This window comes from Rhipicephalus sanguineus, chromosome 6 (genome assembly GCF_013339695.2).
Source record: "Rhipicephalus sanguineus isolate Rsan-2018 chromosome 6, BIME_Rsan_1.4, whole genome shotgun sequence".
Lineage (NCBI taxonomy): Eukaryota > Metazoa > Arthropoda > Arachnida > Ixodida > Ixodidae > Rhipicephalus > Rhipicephalus sanguineus.
In genome coordinates this window covers 78673808-78693284 of record NC_051181.1, presented here as the reverse complement: position 1 = coordinate 78693284, position 19477 = coordinate 78673808, and the positions used below count along the sequence as shown (strand labels likewise).

The following is a 19477-nucleotide window of genomic DNA, read 5'->3' as shown; positions in this document are numbered from 1 at the left end:
TTTTTGTTTCACGAGCGCTCTTACAATAACGCGTCTTGCTCACAAAAGCGTGCTATCAGAGAGTATAACCTGCAGTATCGTTCAGCGATCCCTTTTGGAAGCTACCTGCGCGATTTTATTCTTGTAACGATGGTGCTTTACAAGCGAAACCGTGCTACTCTTAGTTAAGCCGGTTAGCTACGCCTGCGACGTGAAGGACACTGGCGCGAGTACTGTTCACTTACGTGCCAATATATGTATTATGTGCAGCTGGGTGCCTCGTGCCCAAATAAATTTGGGGACATCAAACACTGAAATGAAAACACGAAATTCTGGCCAGCTGTTGAGGAGCACCGTGCCATTTATTACCTTTTGAAGACGAAATTTCGAAGGCGTGGATGCCACCAAAAGCACTAAAGCTTAATACTACGTTGAAAGTGGCAAAGCATGCTGATTGCTTGTGCTTGAAAGCACTGCCTTGCACTAGATTTTCGTCGAAGGAAACGCTCAAAGGTATGAAGCGCACCCCTACACAAAGCTCGCGTCTGCCTTAAACCCAGCTGCGTGTCACGCAAATTACATTCGCAAAATGAAATAGGTGGGCATCACACTGCAGAATACACGCAGTTAGTGTACTTACTCGCGCATTTTCACTCTGCTCCTAGTTTTTCTGCTTTAATCACAGTTATCCACTCGCGGCGAAGCTGAAAACACCGCACCGGCACTATTTCCGTGGCGCGTCGTAATCGTCGCAGACAACGCTAATATCCTCTTGTTGCGCTGCTTGTTTTGACATCCAAAGTAGTGCCCAGATCAGCTCTTATACGCTGAAGCTGCGTGAACGGGTACTTTTTCGCACTTTAAGGCCTCCGAACTGCAGCTTGCCCTGTTTACTTGGTGCAGCCCGCGCGCGCCTTGGCAGCCCCGGTCAGCCCGGCGTCAGGGTGCGAGAGTATCCGCTCGGCTCGCCAGCAGCCCGGGTGCGAGACAGGCGTGCTGTGGTGTATACGAACGCAGCAGAAATGTGGAAGACGAGTTATTTTATGCATGATAATCCAATCGCATATTCGAATTTTTTCGAATATTCGAAACTTTTCGAATACACGATTTTCGAATCGAATACGAATATTTCGAATGTAATATTCGACGAATATTCGAAACTTTCGAATATTCGCACACCCCTAGTGTTTATGTTATGAGAAATCCTGCAGTGTTAACCAGCGCCGCTCGCAGCCATGACGGCGCATTCATAGTGACTCATAGTGATACGTTTGCGCTCGAACTGCAGAAATTTCGTACACATACGGTTTCGGAAGAATGCTGCCGAAGTGAAGTGGAATTCCGCCGCATCTTTGGAAACACTTCCTTAGGAGTAGCACTTAACGCCTATCAAATTATCGAGTTGCTCACGGCATGCATGTTAGTGTGGTGGTTTCTAAACGACTGCCCCACGCGGCGCGTTCGCGGTACTGCTGGTGACGTTGCGCGAGCACGTCCTCGTTTTGAAAGCTTGGGAGATGAGCTACGGGGTTACATCGGTGGAGGCCCGCGACGCGTCTTTCGTCGCGCTCGGCTGAAACTAGCCGCCGCGAGAGAGACACCGTTCCGCGTGGCCTCATCTGCTGTCCGGCGATCCGTGAAGCCGCATCGGCGTTAAACGTTCTCACGTCGCTCGTCAGCCGCTTCCGCGTGGACCGCTGCGACCCTGTCGATCGCCTCTTGCACCGGCATATCCCGTAGTGCATAATTTGGAGCGTGGCAACGCGTTTCCTTTTTATATCTTCTCCACTTTACGAGTGATAACACCCGCCACGGTGGTCTAGTGGTTATTGTGCTCGACTGCTAACCAGAAGGTTTCGGGATCGAATCCTGGCCGCGGCGAGTCCCGTGTACTTAGATTTAGAGTCCCGTGTACTCAGATTTAGGTGCACGTTAAAGAACACCAGATGGTCAGCAATTCCCGGAGCCCTCCACTACGGCGTCCCTCATAATCATGTGGTGGTTTCGGGACGTAAAACGCCAACAATCCGCCTTTTTCACGCCGCCACGGCGCATGCGTCCTTCCGCTAGCGAAAAAGTCGTGAAACGTCTCTTCATCTCGGAAGCTTTGCTTCTGGCAATACCGGTTGTCCCGGCCCCTACCGAACCCTATCAGAACGGCAGAGGGCAGCACAAGAAAATGGAAAAGGCTAATTATTATAGTGTTTTTAGGAGTGGTAGTTTGATGCATGACAACTCTCCCTCTATACACCGTGGTGCGAGCTTGCGTATCAAGTTTCAAATTTATTATTAGTGAAGTAGCGATGCACAAAATGAATGAGACATTTGACAGACTAGGGTCCTATTTTCCGAGGACAGCAGGGGGACCCACGGTGAAGAATGCATGTATTAAAAAAAAAGTATAGGCATATGACAAGAGAATTATCAATGAAACAGTGTTAGACTACAGCAAGAACTAAACTATAAAGAATAGCAGTAAGTAAAACAACAAAAATAATAATACAACTGCAATACTATTCAACCAGGCCAAAATATAAAGAATTATGATGACAGAAGGAATAATTTCAGAGTTCTTTGCGAAAGTATGTAGCTTACATGACCACTTTTAGATCGGGTGAAAGGAAGACAACAAAAGAAGATTTCTTCTTTTGCCGTTCAAGGCTCTATTATTTAATACCTCTTAGTCTCTAGGCGAGCTTATCGGGTGGCAACAACGGACGAAAAGGTTTAGACATGGTGGCGATGTCGCAATTGTGCCTATTTTCAAATCGCTCATCGTTGAACGTTGAAAGGCAGAAATGTCATTGACGCAGTGGCAGTACTTTGAAATGCGAGGACATATTGCCTCACCCTTATTGCATTCCCGGAGCTGCCGCGAGAAGTCGGTCAGCTTTCGTTTATTTAAGCTTGCTTGAACGTCTTTATGACGCATTGCCAATGGCAGAAGTCTATGTGCGTTGTTGACGGCGAGTCGAGTCCAGCAGCTGTACTGGCTGCCACATGGATATGCGACTCTCGAAGCCGACGTGTGCGGCTGGATCTTTCGATCATAATTTATTTGCGGTGCGATTTTCACCTAAAAACTAGTCTTGCGCGACAGACGGAAGAAAGAATTTTTGCGCTGTTCATGGTTTGAGCCTTCGGCTATAAATAATCTTCTAAGAGATGAAATGGGAACATACTAGAATACAGGATGTGCCTCTGCATACATTAACAACAGACATTAAAAATTGTACTCGTAAGAACCAAGCAATATCTTACCTCAAGAACCAGTAACGTAGCCAGAATTTTTTTTCGGCGGGGGGGGGGGGGTTCAATTACACTTTATGTGTGTTCGTGCGCGCATTTGTATGTGCGCGTGTATATATACACATTCAAAATTGAAAACTTTCGGGGAAGGGGGAGGTTGAACCCCTTTATTCCCCCGAAAGTTGTCACACCCCAACATGATCGTAACCGACAACATGATCAGTAGTTGTTCGAAGTGCTCAAGAAAATGCAGAATGGTGAGAGAGCAGTCCTAAAACACTGCTCATACTATGTATAATACATTTTTGTTCAGAAGAGAGTTCCCTACTTAAATATTAATTTATTTTGACTCCTGCAGGAAGTGGATTTGTGGCAGATGAAGAACAGCACCTCAACTTGCTGAGACCACACAGGTAAATGCTTTCTGTATGTACGCAGCTAGTTGCGTCTTAGCGCCTAACGCAATTGTACAAGAAAACTTGTTCCATTCGGAGGTGTTGAATACAAATTTATCACCAAGAGGATGAGGCGTAGGCTTTCGTATAAAACTTGTAGTTTGACCAAAAGCCATTGCTCACATTACGCATAGCGTTAAATGACGCTCAAGATCATTGAAATAAGTAACTCGTACATATAGCTATCATGATGTATTACATACCGCATTAACTATTCTAATTGTCATTTGCCAGTACGTATAAACAAAGTTTGTATATAATGGCATTACCCTTGCAGTAATCAGTGCATACACATTGCTCAGTTGCGTTTATACCTGTGAAAGTATAAAATGCAGCTGTTACATGCAGTGGTTTAGTTTGTGATTAGATTGAGATTAGGTTGAGATTAAACGCCGCAGGAATTAAATTCTCAGCTACGATTGGCAACATTGCGCCAACTGCGGCAGTGATTTACTCGCGATCGAAAAAAGTTGTTCCGATCGCGCTCTATAGATCATTAGCTCAGATGCCGCTTTATCGAGGTGTAAACATATGCGCGGGTCAATATGTTAGCTCTGTTTCTGGAATCGCTAGTCTTTAGATGACGCGATAACGTAGACAATGTGACCGTAGACAATGTGGAACTTGGAGAGGTTGAATATGTACGTTCGCCACTACTTCATGTGCCATAAACCGCTGTTGTTTTTTTGCAGGAACGGTCCACTTCCCCACCGTGTCGCAAGGGATGTCACTGGACTCATCCGTGGTGTCCGGTGGTCTCCTATCGGAGGCAGATCTGCTCGGGTAAGGAAGTCGTTGCATCTGAGAGCTGTTAAAGTCGTTCTTTCTGTCCTATTATTCTCGCTAACAATGGGAAGTGCCCATTTGTGGCAGCTTCAATGATGGGCGTGCGCGAGAAGAGCGCAGATACGTACCCTGCCGAAGCTTAGTTCGCTTCTCAGTATTGACGAGTGCTGTTTGAGTGATTGATTGGTAATTCATTTTGTTTATCGATGTCGTTCGATGAATCATAGCTGCAGGTCAATACAGGTAACGCGGTGGTTCGTTTCTGTGTTTCACTATCGGGCAATATCGATTAGAAGCACGAGAAGCTGCATTAGGGGGCTGACGTTGAAATGGCGTTTCATTCAATTGCTTCACCGGAGCGCACTAAACTAAAAGATGAAGCCATTCCTTACGTAGCTAACATAGTGTGTGCAGCATAAGTGCAAATAACAATGCCCTAAAGAAATTAACTATGAGGCCCCGAGAAGTAGAGACTGGATGCGTCTACAGCGCTAAGTCCACACCCGCTATCCAAACCTACTCCAACCTACTCCAACTAGCGGTCGCATGGTATGTTTAGGAAGTAAAGAATCATTCACACTTGCGAATAAAACCGGTCGTGCGACCAGCTAAGTCTCAAAGCGAGTGGTCGCAAATGTTCGCAAGCGGTCTAAAATTGATTTGGTAGAAAAGCGATGGCTCAGTCGCTCGCTGCTCAATTTTTTTTTTGTCGCTCGACTGCAGTGTCAAACCTCTGAATCAATCATATTCTCAGGAACAGGACCCACAGGACGTCAGCCTGTCTCGTCGAAGCAATGGCGGTGAGAGCAGACGCGCACTTGGTGCAAGTTACGTGAACAGCGCGGAAGAAACACAAAGGCAAGGAACCGACAAGGACTAGCGCTGACTTCCAACTAAAGTTGATTAACGCGATACAAGAAAAGCGAAAACAGATATCACACGTGATCGCAGCGCATTCATATGCGCATGAAGGCGGAAGTGTTGTTCCTCGGGATGTTCCCGCGCTGTTCACGTGTCTATTGAATACCAACTAGCCCGGTCACACACATTGCTTGGCGTAAGGATGGGTATAGGTCGCACTAGCAGGTGCGAACAGTGGGTCGCCTTGAGTCGCTTTTTGGTCGCCATTCGCAAATGGTCGCGCGACCGGTGCTAGTCGCAAATGTGAAAGAGCCTGAAGGCCAAGCATGATCACCTGCTTAGCGGATCAGTCGGGACCTTGACAGAAAGCAAACGTCTTTCGGCTGCCCTGCTAATGAAGCAAGAGTTCCTCCGAGTCTGTCTGCGTTTTGCGGCAAGGGTACAAGATCATCCACTTGTTGCAGTCAGCATTTCTGATGTGCGAATGTTGCTCCCCCCGACGTATGAAAAGCCGTCGATATTGACGGGGCCTCCATGGCAGCTTCCTTCCTGGACGATAGTCACGACAGCTCCGGGGTTCAAGAGCAAGAGAAACACACCTGCGTCAGCGTTGACATACTTCGCTCTCGAACACATTAACACCAACCAAAGAAACCGCCGTCACGTTTATACAGATGGGTCTGTCACAGATGCATCATCTGCTGTAGGTGTGTAGATACCGTCGGCGAATGTCACCATCACAGCCACTCTCAGTCACCGTACTTCCGCCGCTGCCACTGAGCTGGCTGCATGGCAGAGGGCGCTTGCATACATTAAAGACAATAGACCCGACTCTTGGGTGATATTCTCCGACTCACGAGCCGCACTGCAGTCCCTGAAATCTCCACGTACGCAAGACCAACTAGTCCTAGACATCAGGCGCCTAGGCAATAATGCTCATGAACTACACCACGATGTAGTACTGCAGTGGCTGCCCGCTCACTGCGGCATCGAAGGGAATGTTCGAGATGACTCCGCTGCCAGAGCTGCGCATGACACGGCATCTGAGGAAATTGAAATTCCTTTTTCAAGAAAAGACGCAGCGATTCTGGTGTCTGCGTTCGCGCGTAATCTGCAGAGAACAATATGGAGCGATGTCAACAACCAGTACGGACCGCTGCACAGAATAGACCCGACATGTAGCTTTCATGTGCCGCAGGGCTTAACCAGACAAGATGAAACTTGCATTCACCGGCTGAGACTCGACGTTGCCTACACGAAATACTTCAAGCACAAGATCAGGCAGTCGGACTCACCCACGTGCACCACATGTAACACTAGGGAAGACCTAAAGCACGTACTCTGCGTCTGTTCCCGTTACGACGCAGAACGACAGATTCTGAAGGAGACACTTCATTTGCAACACGGCTCGAGCTTGGAGCTGCGGCACCTTCTCGGCCCGTGGCAAGACAGCAGTTGTGCGATGCGCAGCACAAAAGCGCTTTTGGCGTTTTTGTGGAACACTCAGCTTAACCAAAGCCTGTGAAGGACTCTTCTTATGTATATATGTGTGTTTGTGACTGTACGTACTATTTGTGTGCATATGGTGTATATGTGATCATTGTGTATACCATAATCACCCGACACCTGGAGTAGCAAGCCAGGCGACAAACCAGGCTAACCTCTCCGGGCATTTCATTAAAGAATCTTATCTCTCTTATCTATCGGTGCCTTCGAGAAATTTCGTTAAGAGACAAAATGCGGTCTCATTGCGCAAATCCTCTGACGCCCCCTGAAGACGAAGTCTGCGAAGGTAGCGCACAAATATTTTTGATCTAGAATAGAAAACTGCTTTGTTGGGCACGTTTATGCAAAGTTATTGTTGTTGTTGCTGGGTAGCTGACGCCTCTTGGTGACACCGTGAGCGCGTGAACGCCAGTGAGATCGATTTGATGCATAATTAGAGGACAGGATTGAGAACGAAACTTGGCAGGGACGACGGATCATGCAGGACATACGCTCCTGTGTTCTGGGGTGCGCTGACCGTTAAGCCTCGCCGTTGAAGCTAAAAATGATTAATCATAAGAGGTGACTAGCCAGATGATCGCCGTATAAACTTTCGCTTCATTGCCGCCATTGTAAATTCAGGCCAAAATTCGATGAACGCGCATCACTATAGAGACACGAGACCGAAGAAACGCGTTTGATGGTTAAGGCCTATTAGCATGCCAATGATATAGCATAAAAGCATGCGTGGGCCAGCCTTCGGTTATACAGAAGGAGAAAGAGAATGAATAAACAGTTATATTTCGCGTGGAGTGTGCCTGATTGACTAGTGGGGCTGCCGTTTATGCGCACATTAGTTTTGTGTCTACTTTCTTGTTCGCAACAGTGCGCCCTTGGATTTGATAGTCAGCATTTTCGTTGCCCTGTATGTTCTCCTGTCTCCGCGTGTGCATGCCGTTTCGTTCATCATCTTGCGAATCAACGTGGAAGACTTTTATAGTCGTACTCGCTCATTAAAGGAAGTGCTGCCTGACTGAATTATGTTGTTCCTGCCTTGCAGTCTCCTCTACCGGCGGTCAAGACAGCGACCAAGGCGACCGCACCGGTTACATTGCCAGCGCTCACCAAGAGAGCGCACAACGTCGGCTCGGGCCCCATCGTGCTCAAGAGCAAGAAGAAGATCTTCATCCCTAAGTTCACTTACGATGGTGCTGGTCCCGGTGAGTTTGCAAGATCTCATCGACATTCAACAAAAGGATGTGACGCATGCTTGGGTCACTGAACTCTCATTGTGGGACCATTCGATTTGCTTGTTTTCTGGTCTTATGGAGGTATAAAATGTCACGCGTTGTAAAGCGGGACATCTTGATACAAGAAGCGACTGAAGCGGCCTTCTTGTGCCTGCACAGGCTGATGCATGCCGCTTCTGAGAATACAAATAACATACCGTAACTGTTCAACAGACTTAAGATGATCAACCAACAGGCCCAATTCGCCACAATTCTGATGTTCAATAGAGTTTGCCCTGACACACAAGTTTCTAAGCCGAAGTCAGTTGTCAGTGGAGACGCCTATAATCGCGACCGCGTTAGCGAAGTCCGTCGGCCAAATTGGAGTTTTACGAACTAAAGGCCCTGTAACTTTGACCTCATGTTGTTATGACGTATCTTATAACAATAACTGGGCGCCGCTGCGGACACATTATCTTTAGAAACCCCGAAAAATTGTATCAGAAAATAACTGGTGTTTGCATCTTCGCTCTGCCCAGCGTCACTCACGCTCTTGTCATTCAGGTAGCGGCATATAAAGCATGCCTTGTTCTGAAAGAAGTTGCGCTGTGAATGCGCGTCGCGTTGTCAAGGAAACATGTCTCATGAACGTTATGAGCTGCCCCATAGCGTTAATGTTTCTGGTGACACCGCGGGTTATAATTTTACGTGCACATTCAAGCAGCTAACCTGTGGAATGCGTAAAATGTGTTTTAAGAATTGAACTGTTTCGGTCACATGGTTCTCACACGCATGCGTCACACACGTAATTCGTAGGAGAAATATAAACATTTCGTAAATATTTTTAGCCCGTCCTTGTGGCGGCACTCCATATGAATATAGTAGTCACACACGCAACATTGTCAACTTTTCCCACCTGCTGTTCCTTAATCGTTGTGAAGCAGTAGCGTTACTTACCGCGATTCACTTCTCTTTCAGACGTGTACTTCTTGGTGGGCAAGGGAGCCAAGGTCAGCCACAAGGGAGCCACCAAGATCCCCACTCCAAGCGGAGAGTAAGCCCACCCATGATTATAGAAGATCGGTTACGCTATAGAAATTTAAAAGGGGCCCTTTAACGCTTTCGCAGCGCGGTCAGAAAACGCTGCCGATCGGTAGTCGAGGCTCCTGAGAACATGTGAGCCAGAACCTAATGGTGCAGCACGCGGCCTGGAATTTACAATTAATTCTCAAAGTCAGCTAGAAATCGCTCGCTGTTGTCTCGACAAATGATGCCATAGACCGAAATGACCGCGCTATAAGCACAAAGTCCACGGCCATTGGCTCATTTGAGTATCGTGAGCCGCACAGTTGCCGCGGCCGCCGCGAGATGCCGCGACGTGTCCGCGCGCTCGCTCGCGATCGCACTGAAAGTGGGCCGCGCGTTTGAATAAAAAAGAACAAAAAAGTGGTCAAGGCCATGACGCGCGCTGACGAACGGACGTAGATTCTTGTGTCCGTGTCATCCCCCCCCCCCCCCCCCCCCGTCGCTGTTACGCAAGAAGAGAGAAAGCGCTTAAAGCGCGCAACGAATCCCTTGTAGCTCCGCTGGTACTGGACGGATTCTAAAAAAATTGCGGGTGTGAATTCGTGAGGCAGTAGACTCTTTTAATGAAGCTATTCGACGATTACTTGGAAAAGTGTTGCAGGGCCCCTTTAAGACGATTAGACTTCGAAGGCTATAGGAGGGTGTCCGCCTAAGTGTCTGTTACAAGAAATTCCAGCTAGGTATCAATGAGAGACGCAGCGGTAACGAAATAGAGATAAAACAGTAAGAGGAGCGCTGCATATGAATCATGCTAGGGCAGCATGGTTTACGCTCTGCCAGTCCATCTTTGCAACACTATATGACAGCGGCAAGGCTGATGCTTACCACAAGTTCACAGTTAGAGTTCGACTCTTTCTGGGCTCCGTGAAGTCGATGTCGATGTTGTCGTCGAAACATTCAGTATAAGGTAGGGGTCGCTTCGCTTCAGTAACAATTCTCTGCAGCTCCTCCAATGAGTAGTTGTTTGAGATAAACTATTCCGCGTCATTGCTGGCTTAATGCAGACGCTGACAGTACCTAGCTACAAAATAGTAGCTCAGTAATCACCGAGTATGATTGCAGCAACCACTGCGATTCAGAAGCTGTGCTATGGTCCACTTCTTCTATTACAAAGGCGCGCAGAATGCAAGAACTCTTAACAAACTCGGGGCTCTCCCTCTCGGAGAAAGTGAAGGACAGTTCACTCTCGTTTGCTTGTGACGTTTTAGCTGTAGGGTATTGGCGAATTTTGATAATTTAGGTATTATTAGAACGGGAAAGGGTTTTATCGGTTTCTTGGTCTCTTGACCGGGTGTCCCAGCTATCTTTAGCCAAGGGTTAAAAACTACAATATTACATGCAGGCGAGGGAAATCAGTTGCAAATTGCTGACAGTCACCTTGCGCACTGCAGATAGTTTTCTGTTTTGTAAATAATTAATTTCTTAATAAGCATTATTTAACTAAATTATTAAACATTGACTTTAGACAAGAAATGTGACTTGCAAAGTTCGAGGGCGTCTTCAGAAACCCCCATTGCATTATTTGCGATAGAGAAAGTCTCACCCATACCATGTTTTTCCAAGCTGCAAGGAAAGCCCGCGAAACACAAGAACAAAAACCACGTGAGTAGCGCATTCGCCGACCAGCGAAGATGCTGCTCTCAGCCGCGGTTCTTTTTGTATTTCGCGGGCTTTCTTTGTAGCTTGGATAAAATGGTATACGTGAGACTTTCTTTATCGTAAATAATTCAATGGGGGTTTCTGAACCGCTCTCGAACTCTGCAAGTCGCATTTATTGCCTAAAGTCAGTATTTAGCAATGAAGTTAAATAATCCTAATTGACAAATTAATTATTTACAAAACAAAAAAATTATCTGCAGTGCGCAAGGTGACTGTCAGCAATTTGCAACTGATTTCACTCGCCTGCCTCTAATACTGTATTTTTCAACCCGTGGCTATATATATATATATATATATATATATATATATATATATATATATATATATATATATATATATGTATATATATATATATATATATATGTTCATAGCGCGGCGAGGAGGATGCCGGTAAGAACGCACATCGGTAACTAAAGACGCGCAATGAAGTATCTCTCGTGCGGTGTTAAAAAGCTGTTCCTGTCACTGTTTCCGTTCACCAATGCTGTTCGATCCCGCGTTTCTGGCGCTGCGACAACATGGGGGCATCTGCAGAAACGAACCTCATATTTAACAGCAGGGGCCTCGACCCGCTCATTGATACATGTCGACACCAATCAATTTACAGCTAGACAACTCCACAGCAAGACATGTCAGCGAATGTAATAGTTGGGAGAGTTGGTAGGAATTCATTGGGAAATTGCAGCGCGCAAACAACGAACAAGGACAGAAGACCAAGAAATCGGACGAGCACGCTGAAAAAGCTGTCATGTGAGCATAGAAACAAACTAGCATGCGTAATAAGCGAGGCTTATTACGCATGCAGGTACAAAAAAAAGCGTGCAGGTATGTGCGTCAGTGAGGCCTATGTAGTACTAAATGGCAAGCAACTCGCATTTTTTCCTTTGCCATCTGTTCTCGTTGCTTGTGGGCGAGCTGCAATTTCGCAATGACATATTAGCAATACAACATGAGCAAGACTTGCCGTCTAAAACAAACGATAAGTAATTTATATGCATCTTGAAGTATTACCGCAATCATGCATCTTGAACTATTACCATAGGCGTGCGCAGGGGTGGGGCAGGTGCCCCCCCCCCCCTATTCTCCTAAGAAAAGGGGTGCGCCAAGTCTGCCCCGTACATTGACTTAATAGGGAAGAGGGCGCCGCGATGAACCTTCGCCTCCCATAAAGGGGGACCCTGCGCACGCCTTACCGCTAAAGCGCATACACATACGCTTATCCTGTTCACTGTACAGCCGGCCGCAAAATAATACGGACCACGTGAGCACGTGGCGAAATAACCGTCTGCGCCTTCTAGTGGTGAGCTGTTTGCTGTCGAGAGCAATGCTCCGGCGATTGCGTGGCCAAAGCAATCCTCTCGTCTGCAGACGGTTCTCCACCAGACGGCGCAGCAGCAGTTTCGCCACACGCTCGCGTGGTCCGTATTATTTTGAGGCCAACTGTACATGTTTGTATTGCGCTCAGCACGAATTGTTGTTTCCGCACTGCCGGTATTCTCTCACGCCATTATTAACGTACATGTTTTTATCTCTTCGCTGCAGAACAAAGATTAAGAAGGGCTACACTGGCCAGGACGTGACACTGACGCTTCCAGGAAGCCTGACATTCAACGACGTCGACTGGTTCGCCGTTTATTGCATCACCTACGAGGAGAACTTCGGTGACGTGCGCATACCGAAGAACCTCAACCTACCTGCCGCCTGAGCAGGAATTCGTGTAAAATGGACGCGTTCCAAAAACTCCATTAGCTTTGTACACAGCTGGACATTCTGGCCTGCAGAGAAATATGAGGCTCTCTTACACACGTAAACTAAAGGGCGTGTGTGATTTGCCACACATCTTGAAAGTTAACAGTCGTGCAAGTGAACGCGGTACCTGTGCTTTACGACATAGCCACAGGGCAAGTGATAGTGTATGGTTTCTGAACATGTGGGAAAAACATTCATAGGGTCTGAAGAGAGTCTCACCTTTTTCCAGAACTCGGCGCATGTGTAAGCTATTATGTGGAACACACGTGCCTCACTAAGTGCTGCAAGCGGAAATGATTTTCGGCTCAGCGTTACGAGTGACTCTCTTTACACACCTATTACACACAGAACGGAGTGAATGTTAAAAGAAGTACCACCACGGTTGCCTTTGCAAGCTACAAATTGTGGCGTGCCGCTCAGCCTCATATTTCGCCTTTTCATTTCAAATAAACTGATAACAGTGTAGTCATCCGCGTCAACAACATTTTTACGTCACTAGGAAGTTATTCTTGGGCCTGTTGAAGTCACATTGCGTGTCTTCAACGTTTTTGCGGCGCTCGCCCTAGCTCCTTGCATTATGGTCTTGATCAGAAATGATACACCAAGACGGCGCTTTCACCAATAAATGCGTAAAACTCGACCTTTTGTGCACTGTGGTTATTGATGGCGATACGTCGCCTGTGCGGAGGCTCTGCTCATCGAGACGGAAGACTATTGACCATCTTGAAGTGATGACTACATTTATAAAGCGGAAAATAAACCGTGCTCTCTGAAAGATGAACCACGGTCGCGGTGGTACAGTGGTTTCGGTGCTTGGCTACTGACCCGGAAGAAGCGGGTTCAATACCAGGTGTGGTGGTCGCATTTTGATTGAGGCTAAATGCTAGGGCCCGTGTCTTAGGTGCACTAGATTTAGATGCACGTTAAAGAACCCCAGGTGCATGGTAGAAATGATCCAGAGCCCTCCACTACGGCGTGCTCCATAATCATATTGTGGCTTTGGCTTGTAAAATACCAGATATTTTCTATTATCAAAAATGAATCGGTTCAATTTTTTTTGCCACCCTGCCTTTGTCTTCCGTATCCTCTCTTCGTCATGATAAAACAGAATTCAAAGACGTGAATAAACCAGCAACGCATAAGAGAGAGAGAGAGAGAGAAATGAAGAGGGAAGGAAGGGAGGTTAACTAAGCTTTGGCTCGGTTGGCTACCGTACACTTGGGGTGGGGGAAGGGGGAATAATAGAAAGGAAAGTGTAGAGAAGACAGAAGAAGAGTAAGAAAGAGAAGTATGAACAGTTAGCTTGAATATACACAACACGAACTCGCGCTGTTAGTTCACAGTCTCTCGTGAGGTCCGGTGGTCCTCAAGAAGCACAAGAGAGCTTTCGTGGCCTTGCGCATATGCGAGACCGTAGGCCAAGGCACAAGAAATTTTACTGTTCCTATGGACTTGTGTGACAATGGTTCGCCGTTATGTATAATCGCTACTATATATTGATCTTCTCTGCACTGTGTGGCCAGTCGTTTCATACTTTATACTTAAATTAGTCGATGTTCAGCATAAGGGCATCTGGCCGTTATTTATCACCTACATTCTGCGCATATATGCGATACGAACATATCTTTTTGTACAAGGCTGCATGCCAACAAAAGTGAGACATACGTGAATAACATATCCGTGCTTAGAAAGCAAGGAGCGCTCCAATCAACTCAAGTATGAAAATTAGGCTGAACTTAATCATCGAGGCACAACGTTTATTTCCAGCAACGGAAAAACTGGTCAAGGGTGTAAGCAAGCAATATGTTCTTGGCCTAGAGTAACTATTGCTGAATGAAAGGGAGAAAATTGCCATTCACCTGCTTGCAAAGCACGCAAATTCATAGGGAGCTATCACATAGTATTCGACACCCCTAAGCAGAGTGGACTGTGCCTCCACCTTGCGGGCCTCCGCCAAAATGATTTGTCATAACTATATCGGCATAAATGCACACGACCATCAAGTATTATAACTATCGTTTCACGGGTATTTCATTGTAACAAATTACAGTAACTATGAATTAAATGCGTCTATGTCGTGTTTCGATATTTACAGGGTGCTACAATTCAGATCTTATGTGTCTATGCCACGTGGTCTATAATCCATGCCAGAAGTACCCTATAGCACTGTGAAGGCTACAGGGTCCCTTAGCCAATAGGAAGGGCAATTAGCCACTCCACATGTATTCATCCGCATCGCGTCGTCTGCACAGCGTCTCCCTGGCGTCTGCTCGCATGCGTATACGGCGAACCATAGAGTTTCCTACAATACTCACTAGAGGGAACTCTGGCGTTAGTGTCTATGGGAGCTGCAACGCATGGCGCTTCAGCCAGCATGGGAATCATGGGTAGTACACGGATTTGTCTAAACTTCGTTCTTTCGGCTCCGTTTGGATACGCGTCGCTTGCATCCGCTTTGTAGCAAGACGAAGTTCAGCAAAAGTCAGCAGTGCCACTTCACCGCTTTAACCTTTTTAGGCTCACAAATTCAAATCTGGTCACGAAGTTCACATCGATCCATTCTTTTAACGGAAAGAGAACCAAAACACAGCAATAAACAAAGCCGCAAGTGCGTTTGAAGCCCGCCAGTACGAAGACTAGGCAGATCCGTGTACTACCCATCATTCCTATGGTGGCTGAACGATCGCAGCGCCAGAGTACCCTCTAGTTAATTTTAGGAAACTATGGGGCGAACAGACGGCATCTCCAAAATAGAAAAACATGGCTACACCTACCGCAGCTGGTGCCCTCCGCTTCGAATTTATCAAGTCTTCATCGTGCGCTGTGTGACCCGTAAGTTACAAACTGACGCTTGTATGTGCTTTAGATTAATGTGCTGACGCTTCGACAGCAATGTTTTCGTGGCTATATTGCTCTGATTACAAGAACCATCATCAAATTCTCGAAGCGTTAGGCTTAGCAGGCCTGGCTAAACAAACAGCTGACCTCGCAAATAGCGACAAAATATGCCTGATGGTTTGCCCTCAGCGTGAGATGGCTCAAAGCGATGGCTCATTTCACCATTTATTTGTTGCTGCCAACGCAGTGGGCGAATAGCAAGCGCAAGTTCGGTTCAAAGGGGGCGGTCACGCCTGCGTGGGCGCTGCCATCTTGTTTTGTAACGAGAGTTGCCGGGGGTTACTGATACAGCAATGACATGCACACGACATAAATGCGAAGAAGAATGAGCGTATCACGCATCGCTGTGACGTAACACGTGCCAAACAAGCGCAAATGTGTCAACCCTGGCAACTGTAAGGTAATTATATCTGCAAATATATGTTTCGCTGCGCAAGCGTGTGGCTTGCTTACACGTCATGGCCTTGGTAGTGCTGAACAATAGGGGTGAGATGGGAGTATAGACATATTTTTCATGAAAGCTTGTAAACATCTGCGCAGGAGGGAGCCTACTACGAAAATAAAACACTGCATTTCACATTAACATTCATGTATACATTATAGCCACCAAGTGAGACCTTACGTCACAGTTTGTGTCTGATCTGAGTGCCGAGAAAGTGCTGTCGGATTTACACCGGCTGAGCCGTATCGTCTACGCGACGTTAACACCGAGCAGACATTCAAGCAATCTGGGGCACATTTTCAAGTTGATTTTATTTCCTCGAGCCAGTATCAGTTCAGCCTCGCGCCGGTGCTTTCTTCTTGCTACCTTGGCTCCCTTGTAGCGCCGCTGCGCCCTGGGCACCGACGACCTGCTGCATGCATCTCTGAAAGCGAGCGTCAAATTCAGCGTAAAGAAACTGCGCTTCGTTCCAGCTGATGCTGGCAACATCAAAATAAAGATCACATAACTGAACTTGCCACATTATTGCACTAAACTTGTATTTATTTGGGATTACCTAGAGAAGCCGCATTCAAGACACATTCATAGGGAATAAACCAGCTCATACAGACGACAGGGTGGCTACTTGGCCTGGCTGGTATTGCGTTCTAAAAGGAAAATACTTTCTTTGTGCGCAGAACGTTTGACAAAAGAAGTCAGATAAGACACAGCGCACACTTACAACCTCGGTTCGGTTGTAAGTGAGAGCTCTGTCCTATCTGACTTGGTGCGGCATTCGGTACTTTTTTTAAATCTCTCTGCTTGTGGAGCCATACTGTTGATTCAGTTTGCCCGAGCTTTACGGAACATTTAATGCGATAGTAGGCTTTATCGAAGAACTTACTGTTCTGGCGTCGATAATGCCCTTCGTCTGTCCCAAGTAGGCAGTGTATTGCTTGTATAACTGCATGTGTAATAAAATGAACATTCTGTATTTAATTCATTCTTTCGTAGTATGCGAGTAAAACAAAGGAAAAACAAGAACAGCCTGGCAGAGTGAACATGCATTGGTTAGTTTAGAGGTTGACAAGAGAAACGAATACAAGGAAAAGGCGTGGAAAATCACGAAAACCTTCTCCACTTCGGTACCATACGCTTGTGAGAGAACAAAGGTAGACCACACTAATAAGAAATGACTGTGCCTACGTCATTATGCTCCGAAGCATCATAATGACGGTATACGAGCCGTATCTATCTATCTATCTATCTATCTATCTATCTATCTATCTATCTATCTATCTATCTATCTATCTATCTATCTATCTATCTATCTATCTATCTATCTATCTATCTATCTATCTATCTATCTATCTATCTATCTATCTATCTATCTATCTATCTATCTATCTATCTGTCTATCTGTCTGTCTGTCTGTCTGTCTGTCTGTCTGTCTGCCTGCCTGCCTGTCTGTCTGTCTGTCTGTCTGTCTGTCTGTCTGTCTGTCTGTCTGTCTGTCTATCTATCTATCTATCTATCTATCTATCTATCTATCTATCTATCTATCTATCTATCTATCTATCTATCTATCTATCTATCTATCTATCTATCTATCTATCTATCTATCTATCTATCTATCTATCTATCTATCTATCTATCTATCCGTTTGCGTCTTGGTGCTCTCGCGGTCAATTCCTCAACTTGGTGTATACCAGAAAATTGGGTGGCTTGACCGGTGTGTATGACAAACACGTGTGAAGCGGCGCACTGAGGCAATGCACAAAAGGAACGAAACGACACGACAGGACACCGCCGCCTTGTGCCTCTGGTTTCCTTGCGCTGCTTCACACGTAAACATGAACTATCACCAACTCGCCCAAGCAGGAACTACAGGTCTTGACTTGATTAGCATAACGCGCATATCAAGTATGCTATGACATAAATAAATTACAAGGTGCCGTTGTGATGCCACGGTGCTCGTTTCATTACCGTGGTATGCGCCGGAATGTGCGTATCACGACGTGAGTGCCTGACAGAATAATGACAAGGCATGACATTAATGACATGACATGCACGCCGTACTTATTACAATACTACAACAAATGACACGATGCATGCGTCGCGAAGCCGTGTATGTGCATTAAGGCATAAAAAAACATATGGTTGTGAATGACATGCCATGACAAGAAGAGTAATATTTTTTTGTTTTAATATTAACCTGAAATGGTAGTGGCGATTTGTTTGAATTCAAGAAAATAGCAAAAAATTTTAACATAAATGATGGCTCAGTTCAAACATAACGCGTTTTTTTTTCTTCAAGGGCCCCCTTGTACGACGAGAACATTTAAAAACGAGAAGCGCGGGGCTTCGATGACGTGCTCAGGACCGTGCCGACAAAGTAAGAAACCACGACGATGCGTGAAGAGCGATTTCCCAGTACCCAAGGAGACATCGGCGGCGTCAAATGTGGGATGTTGTTGCCTAACAGCTTTTAAATAAAGCCGAATGCTAAATACGGCATAAACAGGTAAAATTAATGGCACAGCGTCAGGTGTCGCTGATAATACCTACTTCAGCTGTAATGGAAGAATGAGCGCTTCAGCACACAATAAAAGGAAAATGAGACGAACAAACTGCAATTTTCTTATAATACTAACTAAAAGATCTACCCGACGAAGCACGCATATATCAATTTTTTTCTGAAAGTGTGAATCGAATGCAACTGATCATTTGTAATAGCGTTAAATTTTAGCGGCTGTACAAGGAAACGTGAGCTGCGCTTCATAAATGGCAGCTCGTGGTCTCGAATTCTTTGGCATCGCTCTGGTCCCTCCTCAGGTATATTGCGTGCTAATCTTTCGCCTTTTACTAAAGATTACCGTGGGGAGGGATCCTCTCAAATGAGCCTACAGGCCAAGTTTTGAAAGGCCTTGCCCGTGTGGTCGAGGCCTAAGAAGTGCAAAGAAAGTATCAAAGACAACGTGTTAGTAGACGATGAACTTTAGCTGCCTTGCGAATGGCGCATTTCGGTGACGGATGTAAGAAAACCACCATGGTTGGCTGTTATCAAATAGATAGACCCTCTTTTTAGGGGCGAAGCTCCTTAAGGCGGCACCCGTTCGTCCCTCGTAATCGTCGTCGTCGTAGTAGCAGCAGTAGTAGTAGTCGTAGTCCGTAACGAGTCTTACGCTTTGACCTCCAAGGTGGTGCCGGTGGGAGATTTTTCCTGAGCGTTGTTGAACAATAAAAAATTCGCAGCGTGCGCGTTAACTAAAAGCCGAATTCTTCTGTCTCTCATTCCCCATTAGCAACCATTGGCATGTTCCAGTAGGAAACGTTAGTAGAAGTAGAAGTGTAAGTGTTAGCTAAAAGCCGACTTCTTCTGTCTCTCATTCCCATTAGCAGCCATTGTTTACCTCCAAGGTAGTGCCTGGTGAGATTTCTCCTGTGCGTGATTAAACAATAAAAATTTTGTTCAAAACGCCGTTGATTGATGAAATAAACCAACGAAAGACGCCAGATGTTTTGTAAAAGCAGAACGAAAGAACGCCAGATGTTTTTCTTAAAGTGTAGTAGTAGTAGTTGTATGTAGCCACCTCTCCCGATCGTCAACGGGCGAGGTG

At 46.1% G+C, this 19477-nt stretch overlaps 2 protein-coding genes and 1 non-coding gene across 3 annotated transcripts in view; 2 read left to right on the top strand and 1 right to left on the bottom strand.

Moving 5' to 3' along the window:
- Nucleotides 1-13178, top strand: part of LOC119395926 (protein Skeletor, isoforms B/C) — a 30099-nt gene extending 16921 nt beyond the window's left edge. The window contains exons 2-6 of the mRNA XM_049416821.1: nucleotides 3587-3641; nucleotides 4376-4466; nucleotides 7876-8035; nucleotides 9023-9098; nucleotides 12332-13178. Of these exons, the coding sequence (XP_049272778.1) occupies nucleotides 3587-3641; nucleotides 4376-4466; nucleotides 7876-8035; nucleotides 9023-9098; nucleotides 12332-12494 (545 nt within the window). The 3' untranslated portion in view covers nucleotides 12495-13178. The remainder of the gene's footprint in view (nucleotides 1-3586; nucleotides 3642-4375; nucleotides 4467-7875; nucleotides 8036-9022; nucleotides 9099-12331) is intronic.
- Nucleotides 13179-16169: 2991 nt separating this feature from the next.
- The window catches only part of LOC119397932 (uncharacterized), a 61667-nt gene continuing 58359 nt past the window's right edge, over nucleotides 16170-19477 (bottom strand). Inside the window, exons 13-14 of the mRNA XM_037665234.2 lie at nucleotides 16762-16821; nucleotides 16170-16302 (exon numbers count right to left, since the gene is read on the bottom strand). Of these exons, the coding sequence (XP_037521162.1) occupies nucleotides 16213-16302; nucleotides 16762-16821 (150 nt within the window). The 3' untranslated portion in view covers nucleotides 16170-16212. The remainder of the gene's footprint in view (nucleotides 16303-16761; nucleotides 16822-19477) is intronic.
- Nucleotides 18673-18799, top strand: LOC119398081 (U5 spliceosomal RNA). Its single transcript, XR_005184757.1, has one exon. It is a non-coding gene; the product is annotated as a U5 spliceosomal RNA (small nuclear RNA).